The sequence below is a fragment of the Rutilus rutilus genome (assembly GCF_951802725.1).
Source record: "Rutilus rutilus genome assembly, chromosome: 20".
NCBI lineage: Eukaryota > Metazoa > Chordata > Actinopteri > Cypriniformes > Leuciscidae > Rutilus > Rutilus rutilus.
In genome coordinates this window covers 28,598,461-28,612,559 of record NC_140225.1, presented here as the reverse complement: position 1 = coordinate 28,612,559, position 14,099 = coordinate 28,598,461, and the positions used below count along the sequence as shown (strand labels likewise).

At 48.0% G+C, this 14,099-nt stretch overlaps 2 protein-coding genes across 4 annotated transcripts in view; one reads left to right on the top strand and one right to left on the bottom strand.

Annotated features, from left to right (window-relative positions):
* The window catches only part of pde10a (phosphodiesterase 10A), a 135,057-nt gene that overhangs the window by 103,741 nt on the left and 17,217 nt on the right, over positions 1 to 14,099 (bottom strand). The gene's annotated exons all lie outside the window — the stretch shown is intronic.
* Positions 5,263 to 12,756, top strand: LOC311279337 (uncharacterized protein). 2 transcript variants are annotated; one of them, XM_084390756.1, is made up of 2 exons: positions 5,263 to 9,059; positions 12,204 to 12,756. In XM_084390756.1, the coding sequence occupies exon 1, from the start codon at positions 8,133 to 8,135 to the stop codon at positions 9,054 to 9,056; it is 924 nt and encodes a 307-aa protein (XP_084246882.1). In that variant the 5' UTR covers positions 5,263 to 8,132; the 3' UTR covers positions 9,057 to 9,059; positions 12,204 to 12,756. The 2 variants fall into 2 exon arrangements, with proteins under 2 accessions (XP_084246882.1, XP_084246883.1); XM_084390757.1 differs by having other exon boundaries at positions 12,229 to 12,348.

Genomic DNA, 14,099 nt, shown 5'->3' with positions numbered 1-14,099 from the left:
TCCAGCAAGGAAATGAAACGCACGTCCAAGGCAAGTCCTAAGGAATTTGTTAAATGTGTTGACCCGTGCCCAAGATATTTGTCGCCGGGTGACACTCACGAGATGTGCGTGTACTGTCTGGGTGAAGAGCACGCACGGGATGTTCTCGAGGGAGCATCCTGTGCAAACTGTGAGTGTTTTCCTATGAGAACGCTCCGCTCTCGTCTGGCTCTCTTCTCGAGGGGAGAGAGTTCAGCATCTGGTCCTCGCGGATCGGGTCCCGCTCGTGCCAAGGCAGAGCGGCGACGCGCTTCATGGGGCTCCCAGATGGAGCTCGCTGACAGTCTCGAGAGGGTTGTTCACCTCTCGGACGAGTCATCGACTGACGAGAGTGAGCTGCAGGTGGATGACGGAGAAGATTCTCCTACTGATACTGCAGCGAGTGCTCTTCAGGCTGGGCAAGAGATGGCTGAGGAGGATGAATCAGATCCTCAACCTCGTCAGCCATCCTGCCCCATGTACGCTGAGTTGGTGGAAGTTATGGAGCGCGCCACTGACAAGCTTCAGTTGCCATGGAAACAGCGCGCTCAGGGAGAGATCGCTCGCGGCCGGTTAGACGATCGATTTCTCCCTGAACATAGACCACCAGCTCAACGGAGCCTCCCATTCCTTCCGGATCTTCATTCTGAGATCGAGAGGGCATGGGAGAAACCATACTCGGCCCGTATTCATCGACATCAGCGGGGTAATTTCGCTGATGTTGAGGGGATCGGGGAGTATGGTTATGTGTCGATGCCGCCCATTGACGAGACGTTTGCGAACTATCTCGTATCTGGGCGGGCGTCGACACTAAAAGCTCCGACTCTGCCATCCAAGCCTCTTAAAGTCACGGCTCGCTTGAATGGCAGAGCGTACATGGCAGCAGGTCAGGCTGGTGCTGCCCTTCACACCATGGCAGTGCTCCAAGCCTACCAAGCTGATCTGCTGCGGGATCTCGACCAGGGGACGGGGCTGTCCCCTGAGGCGGTCGCTGAGTTGCGCCGGACCACAGATTTGTCTCTCCGGGCCACTAAACAGACTGCTGCCGCGATCGGCCGGTCGATGGCGGCGATGGTGGCCACGGAGAGGCATCTGTGGCTCAACTTGGCTGATATCGGGGAGAAGGAAAAGGCCCTTCTCCTTGATTCACCAGTTTCGCCCACTAAACTTTTCGGCACCTCCGTTGAGGCGGTGGTTGGAAAGTTTAGGGAGGCGAAGGCGCGCTCAGCCGCATTTAAAACTTGTATACCGCTGAGATCCGGGCCCCGGCCCAGGCAGGCGGGAGGACCTGGTCCGTCTTGGTCCGAGGACCATAGACAGGGCCAGAGGTCTAGTGTTGCCTCTCGTGCGCCCCCTCCAGGGAGGAGTAGGACGCAGAGAAGGCGAGCCTCCCGCAAGAAGAGGGACTTAAGGGAGGTCATTCAGCGCAAGCGGAGCAGCGCTCAGCGGAAGTAAGGGTATGACCTCCCTGGAGGGCTTTTTCTACCGGCCCTCTCCCTCTTCTTTACTCCCCAGGCGTTTGCGTTACACCAGTCCTGGGGTTGGGCCTATGATGAGAACTATGTTCTGATGGCCCGCCGTAGCAACTGGTTGATGTGAGTGCCTCTTTTAGGCATGTAAAAGTGGTGGACCCCAGGTTCGTTGAGACCTTTCTGGTGAAGTCTTCACTCCGCACGCCGCAGGTGAACTTTTTTTTGGTTTTTGGAGAATTTGTGTGTATAACTAACACTTATCTGTATCTCTCTACAGAAGCCTTGTTCCCTGTATAGACCTAGGGGTCATTCTTAGAATAAAAAGGTAAAGTATGGAACTTCAGGGCCCTGAAGCCTCCCCTGTTGGTGGCTGGAACGATCTAACGAGAAGCTCAAGGAAAATTGGTTTCCGTTTTGAGTATGTGATGGCCTTCCTGTCATAACATTTTTTATGCGTGGTGGGCCACCGCTCATTTCTTTTTAGCCGCAGGGCTGTTAGCCACCCTGGGGTAGAGTAGTTGGTCTTCCTAAAAAAAAAAAAAAAAAAGAACTTTTTTGCTTTAGGTTTAGACTGACGCTGGCGCTTCAGATAGATCTTATGTCTTACCTATTGGTTTGTGACATTGGTATCCTGAGTACTTCGCTCCCCTGAGCTCTGTAAGGTGTCAGTAGGTGAGTGTTTTTCAGCCTCTCAATTAAGTAGGCTGTGGCTCCTCCGAGCTCTCAGGTAGATCTATGCTTGTAGGTCGGCCCTAACCCGGGCCGCCTCTGTAGCTGGCCTAGGCTAGGTTTGGGATGTTGGAGGCGTTCTGCTAAGTATAGCTGCCACATTCATTATGTGTTAGGCTTCCTCCCCTAGATTTCAGCCTCCTCCCTTAAATGGGAGTTGTTGGCCAAGGCCCGCCCCTTTCACTGCATTCAGGGGTGGTAGAGTAATGCAGGGTGGTAGTTGAGGTATGATCCTTCAGGCAGGGTTAGGCTGTCTTTCGCTCTGCGATGTGATAGTTTGCCAGACCCTGCCGAACAGAGCTACTTGGATTAGGCCTCTAGAGCTGGCTCCACTCAGCCCGTCGAGCTGAACCACTCGAACGAGGGGTGAAGGTTGGTTGGCTTGCAAGCAAGCCCCGCTTCCCCAGGCTGGGCACAGGACAAATCCCTGTTACCCTTTGGAGCCACTTGCAGGCCCGCTCCCTGTCTAACATTTCAGGGGCATATGGTGTTACTCCCCCACTAAACGCGGGGTAGTTTTGAGTAATCCATTCTCAGCTCTGTATTATCTACCTCACACCACGATGGCTCCGGTTGAGCAGGGAGTTCTAACTACATTTCATTCCGGTTTTTGAACTCCGCTCCCTTGAAGCCAGAGCATTGCCATGAGCTGACGCCCATGCATTTAGTAGGCAGGCCCTTAAAATGGGGCCTCCACTAGGCAGAGTGGCGTATGTTGTACTCCCCTGCTATGAGGGTATTGCTTTTTGCTGAGTACACTGCCTTTGGCAATGTGATTAGGTACCAGGATGCTGTAAGCGCTGTAGTAACAGTTTTTCTGCCTTGAAGGCTGCACAGTTAGGTAGTAGGCCCCAGCAGGCCTCCTTGACCGGGTAGCCCCTAAGATAGGGCTCCTAGGCCAGCTCACCTTCGTTGGTTGGCCCTGGTAGTTCGGGCAGAAGACTCACTACCGAGTAGTAGGTCTTAACAGGCCTCCTCGGAGGTGGGTCACAACATTGTGGAGCATACACTAGGTCAAAACTTTAGGAAAGTTTTTTATTAGTATGGTTCCAGCAGTGTTCATTAAAGTAGCAGAAAGACTCGCTATCAGCTAGTAGGCTCGACCGGGCCTCCCTGTTAGGCGAGTCCCCAGCAGCAGTACACATCCAGCTGATTAGACCGTTTCAGGAAGTAGGCCTCTTTAGGCCTCCCTGAAGATGGGCTCCCACATTTTTTTGTGGGGATCAGGTAGTAGGCTTTACTAGGCCTCCCTGAGGGCTGAATCCCTCATACTGTGGTACTAAGTGGCCCTGAGGTTGAACTATCAGGTAGTAGGCCTCATAAGGCCTCCCTGAAGGCAAAGCCCCATAGACAGTCAACTGGACTGCCAGTCTGGCCCACTGTCAGCTGTGGTTTTCAGGTAGTAGGTCTCTCCAGGCCTCCCTGAAAGTAAGCTCCTTCATGTCATGGCTCTCTGGTAGTAGGCCTCACCAGGCTTCCCTGGAGTTGAGTTCCATCATACTTTGAGTTTCCACTTAATGTGGTTTTTCTTGAGCTCCCACGTTCTGTGGTTATCAGATAGTAGGCTTCACCAGGCCTCTCTGAAGGAGAGCTCCCACATACTGTGGTTGTCAGGTAGTAGGCCTCTCCAGGCCTCTCTGAAAGTGAGCTTCCACGTTCTGTGGTTATCAGATAGTAGGCTTCATCAGGCCTCTCTGAAGGTGAGCTCCCACATACTGTGGTTGTCAGGTAGTAGGCCTCTCCAGGCCTCTCTGAAAGTGAGCTTCCACGTTCTGTGGTTATCAGATAGTAGGCTTCACCAAGCCTCTCTGAAGGTGAGCTCCCACATACTGTGGTTGTCAGGTAGTAGGCCTCTCCAGGCCTCTCTGTAAGTGAACTCCCATGCACTGTGGTTATCAGGTAGTAGGCCTCACTAGGCCTCCCTTAAGTTGAGCTCCCACGTTTTGTGGTTGTCATGTAGCAGGCCTCTCTAGGCCTCTTTGTAAGTGAACTCCCATGCACTGTGGTTATCAGGTAGTAGGCCTCACTAGGCCTCCCTGAAGTTAAGCTCCCACATACTGTGGTTATCATGTAGTAGGCCTCTCCAGGCCTCCTTGGAAGGTTAGCTCCCACTTACTGTGTGTTTCCACTTAGCATGGTGTTTCAGGTAGTAGGCCTCTCCAGGCCTCTCTGAAAGTGAGCTCCCACGTTTTGTGGTTATCAGATAGTAGGCTTCACCAGGCCTCTCTGAAGGTGAGCTCCCACATACTGTGGTTGTCAGGTAGTAGGCCTCTCCAGGCCTCTCTGAAAGTGAGCTCCCACGTTTGTGGTTATCAGATAGTAGGCTTCACCAGGCCTCTCTGAAGGTGAGCTCCCACATACTGTGGTTGTCAGGTAGTAGGCCTCTCCAGGTCTCCCTGAGTAGTTTCACTGTGGTGCTGGGTTTTGTAAGCTAGTGGCCGCTTACTTTCAGTTTAGCAGACCTTATCAGGCAGCTAGCGAAGGTGAGCTTGCGCCCTGGCTCGACTCAAGTTTTTATTCTCTGCTACGGGTTCCCTCCTGGAACCTCTTTTTCCTGCTACAGCCTGGTTGCCTACCAGGTAGATCTAATGCTCCTCCCCTCACTGAGGGTCAGTATGAGTATGTGGTCTCCTGAGTCTGGTCAGTCGGTCGTAGGCCTCTCTTGAGGCCTCCCAGTTAGATCAGCCCTTAGGCCCTCACAGGCCTCCTCAGTGTTTTGAAACAAACACTGAGTTGATCCGTGGATTGAGTAGAGAAACTCCCCTCGCTGGCAAGGGTTGTAAAGCACTATGCTGAGTCATACTCTCCAGGATATCCCGTCTCTGAGATCCGGTCCGAGTGGTTCACTGCCTGCTTCACAGTCCCTCGGGTTGGATGCCTTCCTAAAGGCAAGTGTCCAGAGGCTCTGTCTTCGGACAGACAGGAAGTGGCCAGACTGTAGTGTCTTATATGGTGACACCAGGTCAGGCCTGCCTGGTGGCATTTCAGGTGGCACGTTCCCCTGAATAGTGACTGGCTGGGGTTCCTCAGGTTCCCTAGCCACATTCCCTAGAAGGGACCCCTTCTAAGAAGTTGAAGTTGTGGTCCTTGGCCCTTGAGCAGGCCCAGGTAGACCTTTCACTAAACTATGTTTATGGAGGTTTTCTGTGGTGTCATTTAGCTTGGGCTATGACCGTAGGGAGTGCTGTCACTGACAGCTCAGTGTGACCTGGGGGTGAGTGGTACTAGCGTTCATTTGAATTGCCGGTTCTGACAGTTGTCACTGCCTTTTGGCATGCACTCCCCTTAGCATGGTGGCGTTGGTATATCGTTCCCCATAGCGTCATTCTGACGTAGTGTAGAGTTCCCTTTCGAAAGGGAACGTCTCAGGTTACGACTGTAACCTATGTTCCCTGAGAACAGGGAACGAGACACTACGTCTTCCTGCCATGCCTCGGGGCCTGCCTGCAACAGTCCCTTCAGACGATAGGATGGTGTCATGTTTGCAAAGCGCCCCTTTTATACTTGCAGGTTGCACGTTAATCATTCACGCTAATGATTCACGGGCTGTCGCCGGTCAGCATGATTGCTGTGAGATGATATTTGATTTCAGACACCTGTCACGCCTGAGGCGTTCCCCATAGCGTCATTCTGACGTAGTGTCTCGTTCCCTGTTCTCAGGGAACATAGGTTACAGTCGTAACCTGAGACGTTTTTTGAGGAAAACATTTCAGGATTTTTCTCCACACAATGGACTTCAACGGTAAACCACATTGTGGATGTCTAAATCAATGCAGTTTCAAAGGGCTTTGAAGTGCTTCAAAGGGCTCTGCACGATCCCAGATGAGGAATAGGGTCTTATCTAGCGAAACGATCGGTCATTTTCTAAAAAAATTATTTACTTTTTAACCACAATTGTTCGTCTTGTGCTGGTCTGAGACACGCCAGGCAAACGGCAAACGGCAGATGGTAGCAAACTGGGCACAAAGTTAACCTCTCCAAAATAAAAAACTTGCCAAAAACTTGCTCTGGGTGGGTGGGGCTCACTTCCATACCCTCATATTCCACTAGCACTCCCTCGGCGACAGATGGTGCAGCCGGCTGGCACACCTGGTCAGACTCGCGTTGCTCAGGCTCCGTGGTGATGTTCTGCTTGGTCGCCCTTGTTGGCATTGGCTCGAACGTCACGGCGAAGTCCCTCTTGCAGCCTGCAGTGGGCTCATGATGCCGATCCTCGCAGTCGGAATGGTTTTGGTTGGGCACTGGATACTCAGTAGGGATGGTGTCGTAGTCAATGGGACCGACGGTGAGTGGCAATTTACAGGACACCAGCACCCACTCAATGAAGTCCATGAAGCTCAATCGAGGGCCTTCCCCTCGTAAATAAAGTTACTGCAGCATCTTGCTTAAAGGATTAGTTCACCTCAAAATGAACATTTCCTGATAATTTACTCACCCCAATGCCATCCAAGATGTTCATGTCTTTCTTTCTTCAGTGGAAATTAAATTAAGTTTTTTGAGGAAAACATTTCAGGATTTTTCTCCACACAATGGACTTCAACGGTAAACCACATTGTGGAAGTCTAAATCAATGCAGTTTCAAAGGGCTTTGAAGTGCTTCAAATTGTTCGTCTTGTGCTGGTCTGAGACACGCCAGGCAAGAATGCAACCATTCATGATGAATGGTAATTACTTCTTTCTACTACTGAGAGCGTGAAACAGTATTCCATGCCTCAACATAAACCTCATTCAAAAACCTTCAAAAATAGATTATTTTCAAAGGGTGAGCTTATTAGCATGCGAACCCAAGAGCTGCGTGTCTGTTTTCTTAAAAAAAAGAAGAAAAAAAAGAAGAAAATAGCCGAATGCAGTTGTCTTAGTGCTATAACGCATCTACGCTAATATTAGTCTCTCTGTTTATCCCGAGGTTTACCACAGTCCGCCGTATCCAGATCTGATGAAGGACCTGCGCCTGGACACGACGACAACGCAGTCCTGAAGTGTCAACTAGGCTCTCCCCTGTGAAGGCCCCCTTCTCCTTCCCTTTACCTCTGTACAGATAAAAACGTTGTCAAAATAGTTCTGGTTCACATGGCTACGCGTGTGATGCTGCGGCAGAGACAAGGAGAAAGCGGGATCCAAATGCAGTGTAGTTTATTAAATAGACTCTAGCATAGAGTAAACATAGATTCCAGGAACATGACTCAGGACAGGAAAGCAAGACAACAGCACTCAACTCAAACAAGAACACACAAAGACTGAACTCAAAACACAGGGCTTAAATACAAGGAAAAACAAGCTAAACAAGATAACAAGGGGGCGTGGTCAATCTGAAACACCTGGGGAGACTAATCAACATAATGGGGAACAGATGAACACGGGACATGACAGAGGAACACAGACAGAGCCCGTCTACGGAGAGCCTGCCCACTCCCTATTAAGCCCTATTGTACCGAATTTTGGTTGTAGTACCACCAGAGTTCCACTGGGGGCGATCGCCATGAGTGCAAGATGAATGGGAGTCAATGGGGCTAGACGGCTAAATTTGTCTCGTTCACCTGATTGCCATTGAGAAATCTCAGATCTGATTGTAGATTTTCCAAGTTCAACATGGGTTTTAGGTCGAAAGTTGAATGAACGAGTACTTATGTCGTTGTTGTGTTTGGGGCTCCGTCGAATTAATTCAGAAACCTTGATTTTCTTCTTTACACTCTTTTACAAACGAACTTTTTCATTTTTATAGCGTGTGAACATATCTGGAATACTATTCTCTTTAAAAAACAATCGGATTGCCTTGATATCGCTACTTATATCCAAACTTCCGCTACTAGCCTCAGCCCGCTAGCATTGCACGCGTGGTCGCGCCAATCGATCGTCTTATTTACACCCGTATCACTGAAAGCTATAATTCGCCATCATAGCACATCTGCTATAATGGCGAATATAACGGATGTGTGTCTAACGTTACCTTTGAGTGCAGGTGAGGACACGTTCGAGCTGCATTCTGTGCAGTTAGAGCTGGAATCCGTGGAGAAGCAGATCCGCGACCTACTAGAGAGACAGGCCGAACTGCGAGATCGGCGATCCGCGCTTGAAACATCACGCGCCGATGCTCACAAGTCAGTGGTTAGTAACGTTAACCTTTTTACTCCGACCTCGTCTACTCCGTGTGTTTCTCTGCCCAGGACGCGATCATCCCTAGTTTCATTCACTCCGGTACCGACACAACACCATGGACCCTGGGTGATTCCACAGCGGAAGATGCGAGCCCGGACCAGAGCAAGGACCTCTCCGCCCCTCCCGGCCTTCGAGATCTCCACACGGAACCGCTTCTCCCCTCTACGCGAGACGGAACGCGACGCTGTGATCATCGGCAGTTCCATCGTCCGGCATGTCCACGCCACCATAGGTAAAGGTAAGGTGCGCACTCACTGCTTTCCTGGTGCTCGTGTTCTTGATGTCGCTGCGCAGGTCCCCGAGATCCTGAACGGTGACGAGCGCATCGGAGCTGTCGTACTGCACGCGGGAACGAACGACATCAGGCTGAGGCAGTCGGAGGTTCTGAAGAAGGACTACAGGAGCCTGATCGAGACGGTACGCAGCACATCGCCTGAAACAACGATCATCGTGTCTGGACCGCTTCCCACGTACCGACTAGGACATGAAAGGTTCAGTAGATTATTTGCTCTAAATGAATGGTTAATGTCATGGTGTAATGAACAGAAACTGCTCTTTGTAAATAATTGGAATCTGTTCTGGGAGCGACCTAGGCTCTTCCGCGCTGATGGCCTTCACCCCAGCAGAATCGGAGCGGCTATTCTGTCGGACAACATCTCCAAGACGCTACACACCATATGACTAGTAAGTCAAAGTCCAAATCACACTCTTTGCTGTCCAAACTTAATTGATATAAGTACCAATGTAGAACATTATATTGAAACTGTGTCTATTCCTCGTTTAGTGAGGTCAAACATTAAATCTACTGTAGAATCTAGGAAAAATCTAATTGTGATTAAACCAGAAAATCTCAATATTAGTGTACAAAAACAATTTATAAAGCTAGGTCTTCTAAACATTAGATCACTCACACCTAAGGCGGTTATTGTGAATGAAATGGTCACAGATAATTGTTTCGATGTACTTTGCCTTACTGAAACCTGGCTTAAACCAAATGATTATTTCGGTCTTAATGAGTCTACTCCTCCTGGATACTGTTATAAGCATGAGCCCCGTCTGATTGGTCTTGGCGGTGGTGTTGCAACAATCTATAAAGATATTCTTAATGTTACCCAGAAAACAGGTCACAGGTTTAATTCGTTTGAAGTACTTGTGCTAAATGTTACTCTCTTAGATGTAAGAAAGAAATCCCTATTATCTCTAGCCTTGGCTACTGTATATAGACCGCCAGGGCCTTACGCTGATTTCCTAAAAGAGTTTGCAGACTTTCTCTCAGATCTATTGGTCAATGTCGATAAAGCATTAATTGTTGGAGATTTTAACATACACGTAGATAACACAAATGATGCGTTAGGGGCTGCGTTTACAGATTTATTAAACTCCTTTGGGGTCAAGCAAAACGTCACTGGTCCCACTCATCGTCTTAATCATACGCTAGATTTAATTATATCACATGGAACCAATCCAACCGATATAGATATTATACCGCAAAGTGATGAAGTCACTGACCATTACATGGTAACTTGCATACTACGTACTGCTGAAATTTGTCATGTTGCGCCACGTTATCGACCAGGCAGAACAATCCTTCCAACCACTATAGATAGATTCTCAAATAGCTTGCCTGATCTATCTCAGTTGCTCAGTGAACCCAAACAAACAGATGAACTAGAGGAAATGACTAGCACTATGAGCACCATTTTCTCTAGTACATTAGACATCGTTGCACCAATTAGATTAAAAAAGGTTAGAGAGAAAACGAAAGCACCATGGTACAACAGTGCTACGCATGTTATCAAGAGAGAAACTCGTAATTTAGAGCGTAAATGGAAACAAACTAATTTAGAGGTCTTTAGAATCGCGTGGAAAGACAGTATGTCACGTTATAAAAAGGCCCTAAAAGCAGCCAGGGCTGAGCACCTCCGCAAACTAATAGAAAATAACCAAAATAATCCAAGGTTTTTATTTAACACCGTGGCTAGACTAACAAATAAACAGACGTTACCTGAGCAAAATATTCCGTTACAGTTTAGTAGTAATGATTTTATGAATTTCTTCACTGAGAAAATAGAAAACATCAGAAACACAATTGTAAATGTACAATCTTTAATGGTGTCTTATGATTCAGCCTCAATTATCCCTCAAGAACAACTACACCGCTTTACTACTATAGGACAGGAAGAGCTAAATAAACTTATCACTTCATCTAAAACAACAACATGTTTATTAGATCCAATACCCACTAAACTACTGAAAGAAGTGTTACCTGTAGTGGAAGAGCCTCTTCTCAATATTATTAACTCGTCTTTATCTTTAGGTCATGTTCCAAGAATATTCAAGTTGGCAGTTATAAAACCTCTTATTAAGAAACCACAATTAGATCATAATAATCTAGCAAATTACAGACCGATTTCAAATCTTCCATTTATGTCTAAAATACTAGAAAAAGTTGTGTCCGCTCAACTGGGCTCTTTCTTGCAAGAAAATGATATCTATGAAAAATTTCAGTCAGGATTCAGGCCGCATCATAGCACTGAAACTGCGCTCGTAAAAATTACAAATGATTTACTTCTAGCTTCTGACCAAGGCTGTATCTCAATACTAGTTTTACTCGATCTTAGTGCTGCGTTCGACACTGTAGATCACAAAATACTCTTAGATAGACTACAAAACTACACTGGTGTTCATGGACAGGCATTAAACTGGTTCAGATCGTACTTATCAGACCGTTACCATTTTGTCTGTTTAAATGGGGAAAAATCGATCATAACTCCAGTAAACTATGGAGTGCCGCAAGGATCTGTGTTAGGCCCTCTGCTATTCTCAATATACATGCTGCCATTTGGTAAATTTTATAAGAAAACATGGAATTAATTTCCACTGTTATGCTGATGACACTCAATTATATATTTCATCACGACCAGATGAAAACAATAAATTATCTAAATTGACAGAGTGTGTTAAAGATATAAAATACTGGATGACGTGTAATTTTCTGCTATTAAATTCAGATAAAACGGAGGTATTACTTATTAGTCCAAAAAACTGCCCACAAAACCTCTTACAATACAACTTCAATTTAGAAGGATGTCCTGTTACTTTATCCTCTACAGTAAAAGACCTGGGTGTTATATTAGACCGCAACTTGTCTTTTGAAAATCATATTTCATATGTTACAAGAACAGCCTTTTTCCACCTTAGAAACATTGCTAAGCTACGTAATATGCTATCTGTTTCTGATGCAGAAAAGTTAGTTCATGCATTCATGACCTCGAGACTAGATTACTGTAATGCCTTATTAGCTGGTTGTCCTGCATCCTCTATAAACAAGCTACAGTTAGTGCAAAATGCAGCCGCTATCTTACTAGATCAAGAAAATATGATCATATAACACCAATTCTATCATCTCTACACTGGTTACCTATAAAGTTCCGTATCAATTACAAAGTATTACTACTGACCTATAAAGCCCTAAATGGTTTAGCTCCCCTGTATTTAACGGAACTTCTATCGCCCTACAATCCATCGCGCTCCTTAAGATCACTAAATTCGAGGCTTCTGGTCATTCCTAGGATATCTAAGTCCACTAAAGGAGGGAGGGCGTTTTCACATTTAGCTCCAAAACTCTGGAATAGTCTTCCTGATATTGTTCGAGTCTCAGATTCGCTGTCCCAGTTTAAAACTAGATTAAAGACGCATCTCTTTAGCCAAGCATTCACATAATAATTACCTTTTATACCACAGTTGAATCAGATTGAATGCATTAATATTATGAACAGCAGCTACGCTAATTATTTCCCATCTGCTTTTCTGTTGTTATAAATACAGATCGTCAGCTCCAGTTTGTATCCAGCCTCCCATGGAAACTACAGATGCCCCAACACCCGTGAAGAGACGACTCGACGCCCGTGAAGAGAAGACTCGACGCCCGTGACGAGACGACTCGACGCCCGTGAAGAGACGACTCGACGCCCGTGAAGAGACGACTCGACGCCCGTGAAGAGACGACTCGACGCCCGTGAAGAGACGACTCGACGCCCGTGAAGAGACGACTCGACGCCCGTGACGAGACGACTCGACGCCCGTGAAGAGACGACTCGACGCCCGTGAAGAGACGACTCGACGCCCGTGACGAGACGACTCGACGCCCGTGAAGAGACGACTCGACGCCCGTGAAGAGACGACTCGACGCCCGTAAAGAGACGACTCGACGCCCGTGAAGAGACGACTCGACGCTGGCGATATGTTTATGCCCTAAATCAATACATGATTAACTAACTGTATTTCTCTATGTACATTTCTGAAATGCACTTTCTGTAAAGCTGCTTTGAAACAATATGTATTGTGAAAAGCGCTATACAAATACATTTGAATTGAATTGAATTGAATTGAATTATGTCGTTTTGATTTCTTACAGGTTGAGTTGTTGTTGCCCATAACACGCTAGCATTCTGCTAATGACGTCAGCATTCTGACGTCATTGACATTTTGAAAGACTTTTTAAAGCAAATAAGTGACTCTAAAAAATCTAACACCCAGCAATGTGTAATTTCTTTTCATCTCCTTTCGAATACAACATTCAAATTACTAGACAAAAAATTATATCCTGAGAAAAGTGGATTTTGAGGGGTATACCGCCATTGACCTCCATTCATTCTGCACTCGTCCTGTGAGCGCCCTCATATGGAATCAGAGTGGAACTGCAACCAGTTCAGAAGCCGGAAGTGTAGTGAGAGTGAAACTTCTCGCCATATTAGACATTCTCTGACACAGACCTGAATCATTACATAACCCCCCCCCCCCTTAAGAGTGGCTTCCAGACACTCCCCAGAAAACAAAAGTCCAGGAGGGTGGTGAAGCAGAGGCGGTCCCGGGGGAGGGATGGAGGGCCAGACCCGCACAGGGAATGGGACCAATACCTTGCAATGGTGGGCCTGGACCATGAAACGGAAGAGGGTCTGGAGACTGCGGCAATTCGGGAGACCAGGGCAGAGCAGGCGAAGCAGGCGACCAGGGTGGAGCAGGCAGTGCAGGCGACCAGGGCGGAGCAGGCGACTCCTCAGGTGACCAGGGAGGAGACGACCCTTCAGGCGGCCAGGGAGGAGACGACCCTTCGGGCGGCCAGGGAGGAGACGACGACCCTTCGGGCGGCCACGGCAGGGCCTTATTGCCCCCCCAAAAAATTTCCTTGGGGGCGTCCATGGGATCATGGGCAGGAACAGACACTGGCTCAGGAACAGAAACCGGCTCAGGAACAAACACCGGTTCAGGAACAGACACCGGCTCAGCGGCGGCCATCTTGTCCGGAGACACTGGCTTGGCGGCGGCCATCTTGTCCGAAGACACTGGCTCGGCGGCGGTCATCTTGTCTGGAGACACTGGCTCAGCGGCGGCCATCTTGTCAGAAGACACTGGCTTGGCGGACGTGACTTGAAGAAACTCAGGCTCGGAAGGGCTGACGTGAAGAAACTCAGGCTCAGCAGACGTGACGTAAACAGTCTCTGGATCAACAGATATGACGTGAACAGTCTCTGGATCGCCAGATATGACATGAACCATCTTTGGATCTGCAGAACTGACGTGAAGCATCTCTGGAACAGCAAAAGTGACGTGAAGTGCAGGCTCAACAGGACTGAAGTGAAGTGCAGGCTCGACAGGAATGTACTCAGGCTGGACGGACGGGGCGTGAATTGGCTCAGGGGGTACTGTGAGCTTGTGGGGTTC

Bases quoted from the DNA above. Each gene is read 5' to 3' on its own strand.
- LOC311279337 (XM_084390756.1), top strand. From the start codon at position 8,133: ATGGCGAATATAACGGATGTGTGTCTAACGTTACCTTTGAGTGCAGGT.